Below are 19,496 nucleotides of genomic sequence, written 5' to 3'. Positions count from 1 at the left end.
GTTGATGGTCCTAGTGGAAAGACTTATTTGGCCTCTGATCTCTGGATGGAGCTGTGTCTTGGGCGAGAGGTTGAAATGGCAGAGGCAGGGTCATCCCAGAGCCTTCATAGAATGTGCCTTGCAGGTTGGTGACTTTGGAGATGCAATCAACTGGCCCACACCTGGAGAGATAGCCCACAAGAGTGTGCAGGTGAGTCTGAGGAAAGGGATGGGTAGGATGGAGCTCTGTCTACATTTACACATTTGGCTTTTCAAGCTCTCAGAGCTTCAGGTCTTATCTTAAGAGGAATGGTTGGTACAATTTGGGCAGCACTGAGCTATCCAAGAGTCATCATTTAAGCCCTGGCTGTGTATTATGGACTGCCAACTGCTGTCTATTCATCATTCAACTAACCCTCACAGTGACTCCAGAGTAGGTGCTTTAATCATTCCCGTGTTCTAGATGAGACCATTAAGGCTGGGAGAGGTTAATTGGTACCTTTTGATGGCCAAGCATGGATTGGAAGTGAGGTGTGGTGCATTATTCCAGAACCTGTGTTCTCCATCACACTTGGGTTGCCAGGGAGTGGTTGGACATTGACCGGTATTCACCTCTAGGGGACCTTTATAGCTCTCTTTAGTCTCAGCAGAGGAGGGGCTCCTGGTCAGTCCTCTCCTTCCCTGGCTTTCATTCTAGGCTGACGGTCTAGGTCCCTCCCTGATGGTGGCCGCTGGCCTTCAGTTTGCAGACAGGGTTAGTATTAACAGGCCGAGGGCCAGCATCTCCTCCATCCCACAAACTACCTGGATGTGGTCCTGTTGCAGGGAGTAAATAAACATTTGGCTTCTGTGAGTCCCAGCCCCTTTGTCCTAGAGGTTCTCTTTGGCCAGAGAGACAGGTTGTCTGCCACCTCCTGCCTGTTTGACCACGCTTCCCAATAAAAGCATCAGGCGTGAAAACAGGACCTTTAGAATGCATCCAGCCCAACCTGCCATCGCATGCTCCAGCTACTTCTGCCCTGTCTTTCTAGTGATGGGGTTCCCTTCCATCCATCCTAAGAGACTTGCAGACTCACCACACCTCCCGGTTACTTTATTTCCTGCTGTAGCCACAGTCCCACAAGTCTCAGCCTGCCCGTAAGCTGCCACCCAAAAAGGACATGAAGGAACAGGAGAAAGGAGAAGGGAGCGATAGTAAGGAGAGCCCAAAAACCAAATCGGATGAATCAGGGGAGGAGAAGAATGGGGATGAGGACTGCCAGCGAGGGGGTCAGAAGAAGAAAGGTGAGTGACTTGGACTGGGGCTTGGGAGAAGGTGGCAGGGCAGCACTTTGAAGTGGCAGCGGAATTTCAGGGGCCCAAGGAGTCCTTAGGAGGCCGGCTGGTATAGGCTTCTGGGCCAGCAGTCTTCACTTCAGTCATCGGTCCGTCAGATCCTTCTCTTATTAAACAAGCATTTGGTAAGCCCTCTTCTGAGCAGTGGGGCTCTAGCAGTGCACAAGACAGGTGAGGCCCCTGCCTCAGTATTCCTTGTGTGTCTTAGTGTGTTGCTGTCCCGTGAAAGATTTCCTTTGCTCTGGCTGAAACTAAAGTTAGGGCATAAGTTCGGCTGCTCTAATAGAGATTCAAAGTAACAGTGATTAAACAAGACGAAAGTTTCTTTCACCTGACACCTCAGTGTAAGTAGGCCAGGCCCAGAATGGCAACTCCAATTCCTTTTTATCTTGCTGTGGTGTGTTGGCACTTCTCATCCAGGACGGTTCACTGTTACCCTCTCCAGCTAGCAGGAAGGGGAACGGGAAAAGTGTCTCCCTTTTAGGGACTCAACCTGGAATTGACTACTTTTACTGAGCTCTCCTAGCCACAACTTTGGCACAAGTGTAAAGGAAGCCTGGAAAGTGCAGTCTTGATTCTGGGCAACCATGTGTCTGGCTTCAGAAGGGGGTTTCTCGAACCATGGAGAAATCGATGTTGAGAGTCACCCAGGAGTGTCCATCAAAGTGAGGTCCAGCATGGGAAAGGAATTTGCCCAAGGTCACCAGATTGTGATTCAGGCCTAAAGCCCTGGACAGGGGAAGAAAGTTGGGGGTAAGGATAGCTGGGAGGGACCTCCTCCAAGCCCTTCTCCTGTGCCTGTGCCATCTTCCAGGGAACAAACACAAGTGGGTCCCCTTGCAAATAGACATGAAGCCTGAAGTGTCGAGAGAGAAACTGGTCTCGCGCCCTGCTCGCCCACCAGAGCCACGACACACACCTGCCAACCGAGGGGAGATCAAAGGTATGTGTCACTTACTGTGGAGGGCCTGGTCTTGGTGGTCACCTTCAGGTCTGACCCAGAGCCCTCTCTCTTTACAGGGTCTGAGCCTGCCACCTACGTGTCTGTGCCTGTGGCCCCCCCCACCTCCGCCTGGCAACCAGAGACCAAACCGGAGCCTGCCTGGCCCGACCAGGATGAGACATCGAGTGTGAAGAGTGATGGGGCTGGTGGGGCACGGGCTTCCTTCCGCGGCCGTGGACGGGGGCGTGGTCGTGGCCGCGGACGTGGCCGGGGTGGCGTTCGAAGTACGTGAGGCCCCTTTGGGCTCCGGGATGTCCCAGGGAGTGCGGCAGGGGCGGTTGGCTGGGATTGTCTATCCCTTATGGCACCAATTTTCCCTGTAGCCCATTTTGACTACCAGTTCAGCTACCGAAAGTTTGATGGTGCAGAGGGTCCTCGAACCCCGAAGTATATGAACAACATCACCTACTACTTTGACAATGTCAGCAGCACTGAGCTGTACAGTGTGGACCAGGAGCTGCTCAAGGACTACATCAAGCGCCAGATGTGAGTGGATGGAGCCTTCTTTCTGGAGAGATGAGATGGGGAGGGTTTGGGGGCTGCCTGAGTTTGGCAGCTGGGCAGAGTAGGACTGGACAGGCCCTTCCTTCCGTTGCTGCCCTGGCTGGAGCTAAGAAAGATAACTTTCTCTCATCTCTTAAGCTAATTGTTCATAAAGTTACTGTTTAGTACAGGAGTGGTACCATATTTACCTTGAGAAAATTACAAATGGCCACTAACCAAATAGAGAAATGTTGAGACTACTTTCTCTATCCTTTTGTAATGGCTGTACTGCCGGAATGCTAGCAAACATTTATGAAGTCCTCACTATCGGTGAGGCTAAGTGCTTGACAGGCATTCTCTTATTTAAACCTGCAATTGTCAACTTAATTCCTCTGAGCTGGTTTTATCCCCATTTTTTAGATGAGCAAACAGTCCCAGTACCTTGCCCAGTGTCTCAGTTAAGTAAGTGACAAGACACATAGTTGAATCCATTTCTGTCTGATTGTAAAACCTTTGCTCCTGGCCACTGCAGTGTATTGTCTCTTAGTTTAGTGAGGGAGCCATACAAGGAAATAGATCATGGCACATAGAATATGATAGGTATTTCAGGAGCAGAGAAGAAGGGAGTTTGCCAGGCGTGCAAAGGGACTGAAGGACAGAAGGAATGGTTTGGTGGAAGGTTAGGGAGCCAGGAGAGGATAACAACATTTCTTTCAGTTCGTAAGACCGTTGTATGTGCACTAGGGTCCCAGAGGGAAGTCAGGCTGCATGAGGTCGCTGGGTGTGCAGCAGGACAGGAAAGGCATATTTGTCAAAATGCAGCAATCATTCCTGTTCTCCCTCCACCTAGTGAATACTACTTCAGCGTGGACAATTTAGAGCGCGACTTCTTCCTGCGACGGAAAATGGATGCTGACGGTTTCCTTCCCATCACTCTTATTGCTTCCTTCCACCGAGTTCAGGCCCTTACCACTGACATTTCACTCATCTTTGCGGTATGTCTTCTGGGGCTAAGGTGTGTGTGTATGAGGGGGGCGGGGGGGTGGAGATAGTCCTGACTTGCAAAGCTGGAGTTTGGGCCAAGGCAGGAAACCTTGGACGAACCCCCATTTGATTACTTCTGCTAAAGTTCCAAGGCTTACCCAGCTTCTCTCCTTGCCTCTGCCTTCCCTCCGTCCCCCTTTTATTATGGGAATTTTCTAACAGGTTCAAAAGTGTACGATGGTATGATGAACCCACATCACCCAGCCTCAGCAATTTGCAACTCATAGCCAGTCTTACTCCCTCAACCCCCCAATTTGTTTCCTCTCCCAGATTACTTTGAAGAAAGTATTAGGTAACCTGACATTTCATCCATGTTTCAGTACCTGTCTCTAAAAGATAAAGACCACGGTATCATCCCATGTAAAAGCATTAAAATTCCTTAAGATCATCAAATACTTGGTCAGTTGCAAATCTGCTCCACTAGATAAAAAAAATTTCTTGCTTTAGTTGACGTTAGAACGTCAGCTCAAGCACAAAGGGACTCGGGTGTGATTGCTGGTTAAGAGCATGTACCTTGATTGCAGATTCAATCACCCCCCCCCCCTCCCTCCCACCCACCCAGGCTCTTGCAGGAGACAGCCAATTGATGTATCTGTCTCAAATTTATGTTTCCCTCCCTCCTCCCTCTCTTCCTCCCTTCCACTCTCTCTAAAAATCAATGGAAAAGATATCCTTGGGTGAGGATTAATTTTTTCCTTTTAGTAGTTTATGAGACCTCATGTGTTCTCTTAAGTTTCCCCTCCCCTCTGTTTTTCCTTGTAATTTATTATTTGAATAAAATGGGTTGTATATCTTATAGGACACTGTAGTCATTTAACATGTTTTATACTCCAAATTTTTTGTAAATTGGTGATCTAGAGGCCTGATCAGATTCAGGTTTAGGTCGTCCCCCCTTGTCAATCAAGAATTTAAATGTAGAGATAATTTGATTTTCCCTCTTGTGATCATTAGAAGTTTCTAATGATCATCATTGCCTGTTATTTCACTGGGGATTGCAAAATGCTGATAGTCTAATTCTGTGGTCCATCTTCATTTGTTACCCTGTAGGTAACCTGTTTGAATCCTTCTATTAAAAAATAAGCACATGCTTCCATATGTATTTGTCTCATTCCTCTTTCTCAGATGAGTGGTAACATCTAACACATGTATTTCTCTACTTGTTTTATGTTTTTACTTACTATATCTAAGAGCATAGTGTTATAGAATAAAAAGAAAGATACTCCCCTATCCTTTTTATAGTTGGATATGTATCTTTTCATAGTTTTGCCAGTGTGTCTTTGGTATACATTTCTAGAAGAATGGCTGTACGCAAGGGCAAATGCATATGTAATTTTGCTAGCTATTGCCTAATTCTCTTTCCAGGGGTTGGGCCTTTTGCATTCTCATCAGCCATATGTGAGAGTTTCTCTTTCCCCAACCTCAGCAACAGAGGGTGTTGTGACATGTTGAAATGTTTTCCTCGCCCATTTAAAAGATTTTTAAAAGAAAACTCTTCCCCTCTCTACTCTTGACCATTTTTCCTAGAGACAAACACCTGTAAAAGTTGACCTATGAATCCTAGAAAAATTTGTATTTGTATGTTTTTACTTAAGCACCAGTGGATCTTTTACTCAGTGACCTAGACCTATTTTTTTGTGGCTCTTTCCACCTCAGCACATGTGAAGCTGTTTTTACTGAGTAGTGTTCCCTTGAGTGAATGAGCCATAATTTATTTAAATTGCCTATATGGTGGCAAGTTAGGAAGTTTCCACATTTTTTCTTATTACACACAATGTTGTTATGAATGGCTTTTTATGTGTACCTTATACATATTGTCACCTGTCTGTGCAAGCATTTCTCTGGGGCAGATTACTGGATGTAGAATGGCAGCTGTGTTTTTCGTGTTCGTGCTTCGTACGAATTTGAACATCTCACTTGTCTACCAGGCATGGGAGAGGGGGCCAGTGCTTTAATACACCTACCAGCACTGGACTCATACCTGAGCTCGTGGGGGCCCAGCCATCTATCCAAGTCTTTCCTCTGCATCCTCTCTCTTTTTCTCCCCTGCAGGCCCTAAAAGACAGCAAGGTGGTGGAGATTGTTGATGAGAAAGTCCGTAGGAGGGAGGAGCCCGAGAAATGGCCTCTTCCTGGTCCCCCAATAGTGGATTATTCCCAGACTGATTTCTCCCAGCTTCTCAACTGCCCTGAGTTTGTGCCCCGCCAGCACTACCAGAAGGAGACAGGTATGCACCCTTCGGGCATATGGGTGCCTCCCCTTACCCTTGTCCTCTGGCCGGCAGTCCTCAGGGCTGTCATCAGGAGGAGGACTGGAGGGATGAGGACCTTACCTTTCCACCCTTCAGAGTCGGCGCCTGGCTCTCCTCGTGCAGTCACCCCAGTGCCAGCCAAAACGGAGGAGGTCAGCAACCTAAAGACACTGCCCAAGGGCCTGTCTGCCAGCCTGCCTGACCTGGATTCCGAGAACTGGATTGAAGTGAAGAAGAGGCCTCGGCCCTCCCCAGCACGGCCCAAGGTGGGTGAGGCCTGTCCTTCACCCTGGGTCCTAGGAGCCGGGTTGGAGTGCTTGGAGGGATATCACATGGAGCTCTGAGCTCTAAAGGGCTGTCAGGCAAGCTGGAGGCTCAAGGTATAATATGAGCTGTCACCAGTAACTGCAGGAGGTTCATGTGGCTGTTTCCATTGTCAGTGGTGACTGCCCTTCAGGACAATCCTAGCTGCATGTGTTCTGAGTGGCATTCTTTACCAGAGGAGATTGCAGCTTCTGGCAGCAGTATTCTAAGTTTCTTGATGCTTGCTGTTGTTTTTGCCCTGTCTAAATCCCTGGGGCTGCATTTTAAGTGCTTTTCCCTGAATTTTTCCTCATTGCATCTGTATAAGCCCCCTAGGCCCTCAGAAGAGGGAAGATTCATAGCCTGGATGTAGAATTAGAGCCTATGGACTAGAACACAGGTCTCCTGTCATTGATGGCTAGTGACTTTGGGACCCTTGTTTAATATCTCAGGGCTGTAGTTTCCCTTCCACATCTTCACATGAAGGAGGGATTCAACTGCTGTAGAAATAGTAAAGCAATATGTGAATAGTACAAATTGAGTCCACTGTTAGAGAAGTGTTTCGCTCTCAGACTGAAATTGCTGTTCCCCTTTCCAGGAACAGACTTTTGCTCCTTCTACCTCCCCACTCCCCTACCCTCTTTGGTTCAGGGACCAACACCCTGGTGACTCTTTCCCCTTGGTTTGTTCCCATGGTAGAAGTCAGAGGAGCCCAGGTTAGTCCACCAGACCTCTGTGCCTCAGCAGCTGCCCTCTCAGCAGCTGATGTCCAAGGATCAGGATGAGCAAGAGGAACTGGATTTCCTGTTTGACGAGGAGATGGAGCAGATGGATGGACGGAAGAACACCTTTACCGCCTGGTCTGATGAGGATTCTGACTATGAAATTGATGACCGGGATGTCAACAAGATCCTCATTGTCACTCAGACGCCACCATACATGCGCCGGCACCCAGGGGGGGACCGCACAGGCAACCACACCTCCCGTGCCAAGATGAGCGCTGAGCTGGCCAAGATCATTAACGACGGGCTCAACTACTATGAGCAGGACCTGTGGGCTTCAAAGTTCGAACCTGAGTACTCCCAGATCAAGGTAAGTTTGAACGTAGCAGTGTGGGTGGGGCCTGGGTGCCAATAACTAATAGGGGGGAAAGAAAGCTAATTAGCTGTGTGACCCTGGGCATAGAACCTCAATATCCTCAATATGAAAGGAGGTGATAATTGACACCTGACTGGGACATTGACAGCAAAAAGATGTTAAACACTGTGTAAACTGCTAATGTGTGGGATGGTTACTGTGCCACCTGAACATTCATATTTAATGTCATAACAGTCAGCTAGACACTTTTGTGGGAACTAGAATAAGGACTAGGTTGTCGTTTTTATTCTTAAGTATTTAGGCAGTTGTAAAAGTTTAAAAGCCTTTTAAGGAGCTTACTTTGAATTGGAAGATGGAAAAAAGATAGATCTTTTTAAAATCATTGCTGCTTGGAAATAATCAAAACCTCTGTTGTAGTTTTTACAGAGTGGATATATGTGGAGGTGGGTGGGCCTTTGGTGAGCCCATGTGGTGAGTAGCAGCATGTTTAGTGGAGGTGAGGGGAGAGTAGCAGGAAGAGATTCGGGGGAGTCTGCATTGAGTTCCTGGGGAGCTGTAGTACTGATCTGTCTTCTTGCACATAGGGCTGGGCAAGTACTAGCCCCTTCTGGGTTAGCACACTTGTGCCCAGGTAACTGGGGTTGAGGGGGCAGCTGAGAGCCTGGGGACCAGAATTCCACGTATGTGGACGTGGGAGCTGCCCTCTCCAGCTTCCTGTACGTCTTGATTCCTAAACAGGCTAGGGCAGTCTTCTTACTGACATCTTTCCCCACCCATCTTGTATCCTCTGCAGCAAGAAGTCGAGAACTTCAAGAAAGTCAACATGATCAGCCGGGAGCAGTTTGACACACTAACCCCTGAGCCCCCTGTGGATCCCAACCAGGAAGTCCCTCCCGGGCCACCCCGATTCCAACAAGGTGAGGGGTGACACTGGGGTCCCTGGCTTGGGTTGGAGGGTCTAGACAGTCACGACCTATCCCTGCTTGCTGACCCCGCTCTGCCTCTGCAGTTCCCACTGATGCCCTGGCCAACAAGTTGTTTGGTGCTCCCGAGCCTTCTACCATTGCCCGCTCTCTACCAACCACTGTCCCAGAGTCGCCAAACTACCGCAATGCCAGGACCCCCCGCACTCCCCGGACACCGCAGCTCAAAGATTCAAGCCAGACATCACGGTTTTACCCAGTGGTGAAGGAAGGACGGACCCTAGATGCCAAGGTGAGGTGCTCATGCCTGGCTGCCAGGAGTCTTAGGCTCACCTTACGGCATCCCAGTGCTTTGCTTCTCTCTCCAGCCTTGTCTAGACCAAGAAAGTGCCAGATCCCCCACCTGCTCTGTGTTCTTAGGCTGGTGGGTCCACCCTGGGGCTGAGTGACCACATCTACAAAATGAACTCTGTGGGAGTGGTGGCCCCATGGACCGTGATAAGACCCAAGGAGGACTGACCAGGTGCAGGTCCTTGGGCAAATTACTTCGCTCCCAAGCCTCAACTTCTTCTTTCGTGAAATAAGCATATCAGCTCCTAGCTGTGGACATTGTGAGAGAATAAATTTGAAAATGATTTGTAAACTGTGCAATGACACACACATATGAGGGGAATCTTAATCCTACAAAATGCTTGATGCTCCTCACATTTGTATGAATACAATAAATAACAAGTTCCGGGACTGATCTTTACAGATGCCTCGGAAAAGGAAGACAAGACACAGCTCCAACCCACCCTTGGAGAGTCATGTGGGCTGGGTGATGGATTCCCGAGAGCACAGGCCCCGGACTTCTTCCATCAGGTATGGGGCTGTGGGGAGGAGAGGTCAGGTTGACTGAGGTGGGTGGAAGAGCCATAAAATCAATGGGACCAAGAAGATAGAACCTCTTTGGCAAGAAAATTTAAAAAGGGGACCTTCATCTAAGTAAAAAAAACAAACATGAGTAGTCTAGAAAGCTTCATCCAGGGCCTGGGAAGAGGAAGCCTTCTTTCTAAAGCAGCGGTGTCACACTGCCTGGCACCAGGTTCTGAGAGAGCACTTGAGTTGTCTTCAAACGAGAATGTTTGCTGCCTACCTCAGGGTAGCCAGGTAGTTGAATAAAAATACAGGTTCCTGGGCCCGGCTGGGGTTAGGGCCCAGGTTCCTTTTTATTTATTTTTAGTAAAATAGCCCCAGTATTCTCTGTTCCAAAGCAAGGTTTGAGAGCTACTGACGTGTACTCTTATTTCCTGCAAAGATGGTACATGACCAAAAATAAACATGGTTTTCAAAAAATATAGGTGGATTAACCCATTACAGCTCATTCAGGGAAGGGTAAATGTTAATTCAGGATAAATAAATGGTTAAATAAAGGCTTGGGTTTAGGCATTGTGCAGATCTCAGCCTTTAAATAGCTTCATGACCTAGGATGAGTGTCCCAGTCTCTATGAACCTAAGTGACCTCTTTGTAAAACTTTGAAGGTCGATAACAAAGAGCAAGTCATCTATCTATATAAGTCAAGGGCCTTAACACAGTACCTGGGCCTCCTAGTTTGTTGCCCTGTGAGAGGCTGGATCTTGGCTGAAGGAAGAAACTAGAGGGGTTCCTGCTAACCTGATGGCCAGCTGCTCCGGGGAACCTGATGACACTATCTCTTTTGTGGCCTCTGTAGCTCCAGCCCCTCAGAAGGGACGCCTACGGTTGGCAGCTATGGCTGCACCCCTCAGTCGCTACCCAAGTTTCAGCATCCTTCCCATGAGCTGCTCAAGGAAAATGGCTTCACACAACACGTCTACCACAAGTATCGTAGGCGCTGCCTTAATGGTAAGAAGCACGGGGAAGGGGCTGAGCCTTTGGGGCTGCTTTTTAGAACCAGAGTATAAATGCTGATGGACTAGGTCAGCGGTCACCAACCGGTGGTCCGTGAGGTCCGAATGGTTGGCAACCGCTGGACTAGGTGACTATTTCCTCTGATCTCAAAACAAGAAGCAGGTGACATTATAGCAAGAAGGAATGAAATAGACTCAGGCAGGGTAGTTTTGGAATATAGGAACCTAAAAGAATCTGGTACTCAGAACATGCCTGCTCCTTGATCTTCCTCTATTGATATAAAAACTATCAAGAGTTTTCCTATTTCTGGTAAGACTACCAACTCGGCCATTGTCCAGTGTGGTCCACTGTCCATCTCCAAAGGTATGTGTGAGGCAGCATATATTCCTGAGAACAGGTTGTCTGATGATGGTGTGGGCCAAATCCAGCCAGCAGCCTATTTCTGTATAGCCCTTGAGCTAAGAATAGTTTTTACATTTTTAAGGAGTTCGGGGGACGGGTGGCGGGGAAGAATTTATGATAGAACGGCACCCATTTGTGGCTTGCAGTGCCTAAACTATTTACTCTGTGACCCTTCACAGAAGAAAGTTTGCTAACCTTCCTTGAGAGTCTAGACAATAGTCTAAGGAAAGACACTCTCTAGGTGCTCTCACGAGTTTCTTTTTATAACAAAAATGAGGTACCTTTTAACTGTAGGTTTCTGTCAGGTTAGCTGTAAAGTGCTCAAAACCAATTGTAATATTGTAATTATTATCTCATCCGACCCCTTTTCATTCAGTAAAACGTGGCTGCTAAATGCTTGGTTCTTCACTCTTCCTCTGCATGCATGTGTGTGTGTAATAACCGCTTTATTGAGATATAATTTACATACCACACAATTCACCTATCTAAAATGTACAATGCAATCACCAGAACATTTTCATTCCCATAAAAAGAAACCCTGCCCATTACCAGTCACTCCCATCCCCTACCTCCTCCCAAGCTTATACAACCACCAATCTACTCTTTGTCTCTAGATTTTTTGCAATAATGGAATTGTACAGTATTTTCAAGGTTCCTCTATGGTGTAGCATGTATCGATACTTCATTCCTTTTCATTGCCAAATAACATTCCATTATATGGATATAGCACGTTTTGTTTAACCATAATTGATGGGCATTTGTGTTTCCACTTTTTGTCTATCATGAAAAATGTTGCTTTGAACATTCATACACAAGTTTTTGTGTAGATGTAGGTTTTCATTTGTCTTGTGTGGAAGAGTGGAATTGCGGGGTCTTATGTTAACTCTGTGTTTAACCTTTTGAGGAACTGCAAGATTGTTTTCAAAGTGGTGGCACCGTTTTATTTTCCTAACAGCAATTTCTCCACGTCCCCCCAACACTTGTTGTTGTCTGTCTTTATCATAGCCATCCTGGTAGATATAAAGTGATGATTCCTTGTGGCTTTGATAGGCATTTCCCAGATAGCTAATAGTGTTGAATAGTTTTCATGTTGGCCATGTTTATATCTTCTTTGGAAAATTGTCTATTCAGAACCTTTATCTATTTTTTTCCTTTAGTTGCTTGTGCTTTGGTGTTGTGTACTGTTTTTTATTGTTACCACTTTGTACTTGTTAATATTGTAGGACTCCTGAAATAATAATTGGTAATAAATATAAAGAATATAACTTGTTGGCATGTACAAATGATTTGTTCACACCTTTGTTCTAACTACACTTGAGCGCAATGCCTTTTGAGATGAAGAGCTAGACCAGGATGACCTGGTTCAGAAGCAGTGAGGCCCAGAACCAGAGTCCAGCAGCAGGGCCTGACCCAGAGTAGTTAGTGCTCCATAAATATCTCCTGAAAGACTGAGGGGCAGTGTGAGCAAGGTCCTTAAGCTTGGAGATCCATTTGCCCTCTGAAGCACCTACAGCCTGATCCTGACACGTCTTTCCTTCTTTTCCCCCATCAGAGCGGAAACGCTTGGGCATTGGCCAGTCTCAGGAGATGAACACTCTCTTTCGATTTTGGTCCTTCTTCCTCCGAGATCACTTTAACAAAAAGATGTATGAGGAGTTCAAGCAGCTGTCTCTGGAGGATGCCAAAGAAGGCTACAGGTGAGCGGGTTTGGGTTGGGCTCTGGCTGGTGCTTGGCAGGTGGTTAGGGGTCCCTGGTGGGTCTGCTTCCAGAACTGTACCTGGAGATCTCTTGTATATATACTTCATATTCTTTATTTAAAATATTTTGAATGAGCAATATGTTCACATGGTTCAGAATTCAGAGAGTTCAAAGATTATATAGTGAGAAGTCCCCTTACCACTTTCTCCTGCCATCTATTTCATTTTCCCAGAGTCAACCAGTATTGTTAGAATCTTGTGGGTTCTTTCTGAAAATATTCTGCCCATGTAAGCAAGGATCTATGCAGTGTCTCCTACCCCCTTTGTTTACACAGAAGGTGGCCTCTATTATGTATGCTTTTGCACCTTGATTTTCTACTTAATGCTATATTTTGAAGATCATTCCATATCCATCCATAAATAACATTCTTATTCCTTTTATAGTTTGTATAGTGTTACATTGAATGGATGTACTGTAATTTATTTAACCAGTCTCCTACTAATAGATTCTTACATTGTTTTCAGTGTTTTACTATTTAAAAAACTTTTTAGACTCTTCTTTTTCCCAAGTAAAATGTGTTCTCTAAGCAATTTGAGAAGGACAGAAATGCTTAAAGAATCTGGTGGAAAACATATTCAGTCCAGTGTTAAAGCTCTGCCATATTTCATGTCTTTTAGATCATCCTGTGAATGCCTTCTTGTGTCTTTCTTATCATTTATAAGCATGAGCATTTTTCCATGTTAAAATAATTGACTTTTTGGCCTTCTTACAGAAGTTATGTGTTTTTGCCTGAAAGCTTAGAAAATAAGCTCACTTGATAAGATCACTTGAAAAGTTTCAACTCCCAAAGATAACAAGTGTTAATATATTTAACTGTGTGTCCTTCTAACTTTGTGTGCATATGTAGATGTAAAATTGACATATTTGTTTACAAAAATGGGTTCATTCTACATATAACACTTTGAAATGTGTATTTTTCACTTGATAATATCTCATAAGCATTTGTCAGTATCATGAGTGAATATTTACCTTGTAATTTTTAATAGCTTATATTATTCTGTTGAACAGATTTATCATGTTTTTCTTAACCACTTCTCTATTATTAGACATTTAGATTTTGTTGAATAATTCTGCTATGAACAGTTTTGATATATCTGTAAAATCTGAATCTGCATCTTTGGCAATTTCCCTGACATGTTCCTACAATTGGAATACCTAAGACAGATAAATGAACAGACCTACTAATTGGCATGGTCAGATAGCTTTGCAGAAAGCATATCCCAGGTATTGGCAAGCTTTTCCTGTAAGGGACACAGACAATAAATATCTGATGCTTCGTGATCTCAGCTGCCACTACTCAGCTCTGCTGTTACAGAAGAAAGCAGGCAGTGACATTCCACAAATGAATCGGAGTAAACAAAGGGTGTAGTTGGGATCTGCTGTTCATTTGGCCACAGTTTGCTGACCCCTGGCAGACTGTAAAGATTTAATGTTGGAGCCACTTAGACTAGCAAGAATTCACTGTTTCCTTGATAATCCATTGTGTTCAAACTCTTCCACAGTTCATCTATTATGAGGGTTCATTTCCCTATTTGAAGATGAAGAAACTGAGTCCTGATTTCACTGATTTGTGTTTTCCTATAGATATGGTTTGGAGTGCCTTTTCCGATACTACAGTTACGGCCTGGAAAAGAAGTTCCGGCTGGACATATTCAAGGATTTTCAGGAGGAAACCATGAAAGACTATGAAGCCGGTGAGAGCCAGAGTTGGAGCTCTGTGAGCCCTGGTTATCTAGGCCTTCTTCCCCTCACTCCCCAGTTTGACCTGGGTCTGTCTATCGCATCACACTTCACTCTCCCCCGAGCCTCTCACCACACCAACCCAGCTTCTCTCTACCTCTCTCCTCTTTCCCCACAGGTCAGCTCTATGGGCTGGAGAAATTCTGGGCCTTCTTGAAATATTCCAAAGCCAAAAATTTGGACATTGACCCCAAACTTCAAGAATACCTCGGCAAATTCCGACGTCTCGAAGACTTCCGAGTGGATGTGAGTACAAGTCTCTCTCTCGTTCTGGGTTGTCTGGAAAGACCACTGGACGGAGGTCAGGGAACCTCGGTTCTTGCTCCAGTTGTGCTACTGGCCCAGGGATACAACCCGCCCAGTTTGGGCCTCGTGTCTTCCTCCGTAAAACCAAGGGTGAGAAGTGGACAGTGAGGGCTAATTGGAAGGGGCTATGTGGTTGCTACTCCCTCCCCTTCCCATGATAGAAATGGCTAACCTGTCATAATGCTCTTCCCCTTTTATCTCACAACCCTCCTTGTTACTGTGTTTTAGTTGATTGGGATGGGTATCCAAGGTAAAAATGGTTTTGCTCATTCTGGAGGAGACCATTTCTAACCCCAGAAGTTTATTAATTATGTTCCATTTTTTCTCTGCCTCCACCCCAGCTCCCCTGTTTATTTATTTAGAGAGAAACATGGATGTGAAAGAGAAATATTGATTGGTTGCCTTTCCAAACTGGGATCAAACCCACCACTTTTCAATGTGCAGGAAGAGTGCTCCAACTAACTGAGCCACATGGGCCAGAGCGCCTGTCTTCTTGGAGCACTAAATCAACAGTGACATCCAGTGGTGGATCGGGGTTATCGCTACTAGATTTTTCAATGACAGTGGTAGTTGGAGTTAATTGAATGTCTCTATGCAAGGTGCTTCAGGGACTCCAGCAATGAGTGAAAGACTTTTTCCTCCAAATTGTTAATAATGTAGTAGGGATATGCCAGTTATCTTATTCTATTAAAACCTTTTAGGAAAAATGCAAATATAAGTAAAGAGCAATAATAGTTTATATTTTATTTTTAAAATTGCCATTTGATTGAGTGCTTACTATGTGTTGGACGAGGCAGTCCCAGGAGCCTCTGGGCCTTCTGAGCGGAGACGTCTCAGCCTGTTGCATGCCTCATTCCATGTGTCATCTCCTGAGCAGTGATCCCTTCCCATAACCGGAACAGGAACTCCTGTGGATAGAAGCCTGGGCCTCAGCAGTCCATGGGTCCAGGCCGTATTTTGTCTTCACTGATGACCAGCTATGGGACCCTGGGCAAATTATTTTTCTGTGCTTCAGTTTCCTCTTCAACAGTATCGATGATCTGCACCCATGTCTGCATCCAGGGTGGTGCAGACCCCATGACTAAGTGCATAAAATAGCATGGTGCTTGGCATCCTAGCATGGAGACATTCTCAGTAAAACTGGTAATTCATTTTTAGGGTTAAACCTGTTCATTATCTGCATAACATTTGGAGGTGGAAATAGGAGTGCCCTATACAGCCCTGGTGGGATGGATGGTGCCTCCTAATCACCTGTGATTCCCTCCTCTGTTACAGCCCCCCATGGGTGAAGAAGGCAACCACAAGCGACACCCAGTGGCAGCAGGAGGTGGTGGCAGTGAGGGCAGGAAGCGGTGCCCCTCCCAGTCTTCCAGCAGGCCCACTACGGTGATCAGCCAATCCCCCACCCCACCTGTCGGCCCGCCCACCCGGGAAGATGCCAAATGGACGACCCAGCACTCGGCACACTGACTTTGGGAAAGTGAAAACCCCTTGGCCCTGGGGGCTTTGGGGGAAGGGGGATGGGCAAGAGTCCATGGGCAAGAGTCCACCCAGTCCCAGGAGAGGGGACAGAGAAGGGACAGGCCTCTAGTCATTAGGATGGGCCTTTGTGCTGAGTAGCAATGTGTACACCTTTTGGGCTATCAGAGGTACCCTGGGCAGGAGCCTCCACACATTCCCTTCCCCCTCCTCTCTCCATGACTTCTTCACATCCTAGCTTCTAAGGGGGGAGGGAACAGGGGAGATTTTATATATATATATATATATATATATATATATATACATACATATATATATCAAGTTTTAAATTATTGATAGTTCATTTGGATTACCAAAATCACTCTGTAGCCCTGCCCACGGCGGATAGGCCGCAACCCTAGCCCCCATCCCACAGCCTCCTGCTCCCCCTCAAGCCAACTATGCAGCCCACAAGAAGGCCCTGTGGGCCCCATTGCCCAGCACTGTTCCATGGAAGGCTCTGCAGCGCCCCTGGGCCCCATGAGCACTGGCCCCTTTATCATCTGGGGCTTGCCATCATCATGTTCCCCCTACCGCCCCGTGCCCTTCCGCCATCTTCCGGGAGAAGGAAACCAAAGGATCTAAAAGTGGAGGTGGGGGAGGTTTTGGCCTCTCCCCACTCCCCTCTTCCCATACCCCTTACTCCCCAGCCCAGAGAGACGCTGCTCATACCAGAAAAGACTATTGAAAGATGATTTATTTTATTTTTCTCTGACCTTATCATCCTTGGGGAAGAAGGGAAAAAAAAGACAAAACCGACCATAAAAGACCAAAAAAAGAAAATCAGAAAACCCCCACCTAATCCACAGCAAGTGATGTTTTTCGCCTACCCTTGGAATTTGTTTTGTTTTGTTCTTTGAAATAATATTTTTTTAAAAGTTGCCTTATTGTGGAGCGGGAATCTGAAATACCCAAATGCCTGTTTTCCTCGGTGGAGTCCACTCAGAGCTCTCACCTTCTCTGGATGTGCCTGGGCTGGATTGACTAGACTCTTCCTCTGGACTGAATTGCATGTACAGTGCCTCCTGCTTTGGAGGCAAGAGAGTTGGGGTTGGCTCGGATGAGAGCCATGCCCGAATATCCCTGCTGTTGCATCGTTTGAAGCTGACGTCCTGTGTCTACACTGCTGCCACTGTCGTGTCCTCGCTCTGCTTGCTGTTGCCTCACACTAGGCCCTGTCCCTGCTGTGATACCCTTCATTCTACCCTTGGAACCCCAAGGCCAAGTTTGCTTCAAACTGTTGGAGAAGAGCGTTGGCCTGGATCTGGGACACACACGTCCTCAGCTTGACCGTCTTCCCACTTCAGAGGGGAAAGGTGAACACCTGGCAGCTGAGGCTTGGAAGTGTTTCTTAAGTTGCCCTGAAAGATCTTTGAGACTCAAGGAGGCTTTGTCTCATAAAAGGTGGAGAAAAATGCCATTCTCCTCCCTTGGGTCTGGTGGGTTCTCCCCATCTTGCATTCCCCTCTGCAAGCCATCTCTGCCCAGCCTCCAATTGACCCTGCCTGGGAACAAGGGACGAGGAGTTGAGGGCTGGGGAGAACCCTGCCAGTTGGAGAAGCCCCATGGCAGGAAGGTATATGTGGACATAGAGTATACCTGACTTCTCCAGCCACTGACTGCTTGGGTTGGGCTGTGAAACAATGGAATGGCTGGAGTCTACAGGCATTTGGAGCTTGGGGGGTGGGGGTGATGAAGGACTGACCCACATGGACTGGGCTGTGTTGGGTGTGGGAAGACAATGCATCCACCCCCAGTGGGGACCAGGCAGCACTGAAAAGTTTGTGGTAATGTTGCTCAGTTGCTGACACTTTCTTGGCCCTCTTATTCAACTCCTTCTGTGGGGCCCAAAGGTTAGGAGTAGGGGACAGTACCCCAGGGCTTGCCTCTATCTTGGGCACGTCGTTGCTTTTGGCCTGCCCCCTCATCTCTGCCCTCCCAATGGTTAGTATGTTGGGAAACCCATCTCAGTTCCTGTGACCCGGTTGTCTCAAAAGCCACGGATGAGTGTCTGATCTCCGCTCTGACGGCGGGATCTGCAGCCTTTCCCTGCCCTGTCTGGTGCCCACCCTGTGTTGTACCAGACACTGGACTCCTGCACCCCGGCCTCCTTTGCTGTATCTCCCCTTTGCTTCAGGTTGCGCAGCCCTGTACTGTATCCAGCACCACAGAAACCTCAGTGTTTGTCCTCTGCTGGGTGTGGGGCACAAGGAAGCCTTGGGGGTGTGGGGGCAGGCTGTTCTGATCAGAGTTTATTCCCAGGCCAGGGGCTGGCTGCCATCTTCTCCCTGATCCCTCCCCACAGACACCCCGGAGAGAGGAAGCCCCTTTGAGGTGAGGACTTCATCTCAACATAGGCTGAGGATGGGGAGAAAGGAGACTTTTTTTCTTTCTTTTTACTTTCTTTTCTTTTTTTTCTTTTTTTGTAACATGTTAGGAGTTGATGTTGCAAAGAGTAGTTTACATCTTCACTTTCTGAAGACACTTGAATTTAGGACCGATGTATCTGTGACAAGCATGCCAGGAGTGGCAGGGGCCATCAGGGCTTGCCACTTCACACCCACCATCCTCTCATGGGGATCCAAGATCTGAGACACAAAATAGCCTGCCCAGATCCTTCTGTTCATCCTGTATCCTTCCAGGATTGGTCCATGCCAACACACCCTTTGTGTGTCAGCCCTGCTCGGGGCAGGTTTCTCACCCTCTCCTGAACCTGGGAACAGGTGCACTACCAGCAGAGAGGGGCTGCCGGCCCGAGCCCCAGCCTGGACCCTGGGGCTCAGATCGAGATGCTGAGCCCAATGTCAAAGTTGTGTTCTGTTTTGTTCATTTGTAGCTTCCCTTCCCCCTTTCCTGGTGATTGATTTTAGAAAAGAAAGTAAGCTGCTCAGAAGGCCCTAGAAGTGGGGAGAGGGGCAAGGAAGGCGACTAGGGTTGGGGATTTTGCCAAAAGCCTGGGTAGAGCAGTCTGGATCATCTGGCACCCCCCCTGAGTGGGACCCCATAGTGCCTCCTGTGTGGAGGGTCCCTGGACTTGCCCCAGCCTCACCCTCTCCTTCAGCCATGTTGACGGCAGCGGCAGAGAAGATAGGAACTTACAGCCCATTTCTCACTGGAGAGGAAAACATGTCACCTGGCTTTGCGGAGAAGGTTCCACCTTATGCTCATAGTACATTATCTTTACCATGTGCTAGGATATCACTTAAAAGGACAAACAATGTAAAATACTTGAATGAGCTTGTATTATAACATTAATATTATTGAGAGTATCTGCTTTCCAGGCTGAAGTGATTCATTATTCTAGTCTGCTTTAGTCCTTTGTAATTTGTGGTAATTATGCTTTTCTTTTTAATACAAAAAAAATGTATAAAAATAAAAACTTGAAAAGGCACAATACTGGCTGGTCTCCCATCTGGGATACAACTGATGGTTGTGAGGGGTGGAGCTGGTGAGGGGAGAGAACCCTGCCTGGGCTTCTGGGGAGC

At 47.0% G+C, this 19,496-nt stretch overlaps 1 protein-coding gene across 4 annotated transcripts in view; it reads left to right on the top strand.

Moving 5' to 3' along the window:
* LARP1 (La ribonucleoprotein 1, translational regulator) overlaps window positions 1–16,766 on the top strand; it is an 81,496-nt gene extending 64,730 nt beyond the window's left edge. For 2 of the 4 annotated variants that reach the window (XM_070414541.1, XM_070414538.1), the window contains exons 3-19: window positions 125–190; window positions 1,089–1,263; window positions 2,129–2,257; window positions 2,335–2,541; window positions 2,641–2,803; window positions 3,651–3,795; window positions 5,894–6,068; window positions 6,189–6,358; window positions 7,095–7,487; window positions 8,287–8,410; window positions 8,503–8,708; window positions 9,171–9,277; window positions 10,129–10,280; window positions 12,241–12,385; window positions 14,032–14,141; window positions 14,306–14,433; window positions 15,769–16,766. In XM_070414541.1, the coding sequence (XP_070270642.1) occupies window positions 1,140–1,263; window positions 2,129–2,257; window positions 2,335–2,541; window positions 2,641–2,803; window positions 3,651–3,795; window positions 5,894–6,068; window positions 6,189–6,358; window positions 7,095–7,487; window positions 8,287–8,410; window positions 8,503–8,708; window positions 9,171–9,277; window positions 10,129–10,280; window positions 12,241–12,385; window positions 14,032–14,141; window positions 14,306–14,433; window positions 15,769–15,963 (2,673 nt within the window). In that variant the 5' untranslated portion in view covers window positions 125–190; window positions 1,089–1,139 and the 3' untranslated portion in view covers window positions 15,964–16,766. The remainder of the gene's footprint in view (window positions 1–124; window positions 191–1,088; window positions 1,264–2,128; window positions 2,258–2,334; window positions 2,542–2,640; window positions 2,804–3,650; window positions 3,796–5,893; window positions 6,069–6,188; window positions 6,359–7,094; window positions 7,488–8,286; window positions 8,411–8,502; window positions 8,709–9,170; window positions 9,278–10,128; window positions 10,281–12,240; window positions 12,386–14,031; window positions 14,142–14,305; window positions 14,434–15,768) is intronic. The other 2 variants (XM_070414539.1, XM_070414540.1) reach the window with 2 other exon arrangements.
* The last annotated feature ends 2,730 nt before the right edge of the window (window positions 16,767–19,496 follow it).

The sequence above is a fragment of the Myotis yumanensis genome, unplaced genomic scaffold, assembly GCF_028538775.1.
Source record: "Myotis yumanensis isolate MYYU_CA2020_CCGP unplaced genomic scaffold, mMyoYum1.0.hap1 SCAF_5, whole genome shotgun sequence".
Taxonomy (NCBI): Eukaryota; Metazoa; Chordata; class Mammalia; order Chiroptera; family Vespertilionidae; genus Myotis; species Myotis yumanensis.
The sequence above is the reverse complement of the archived record's forward strand: the minus strand, read 5'-3'. Positions and strand labels throughout refer to the sequence as shown.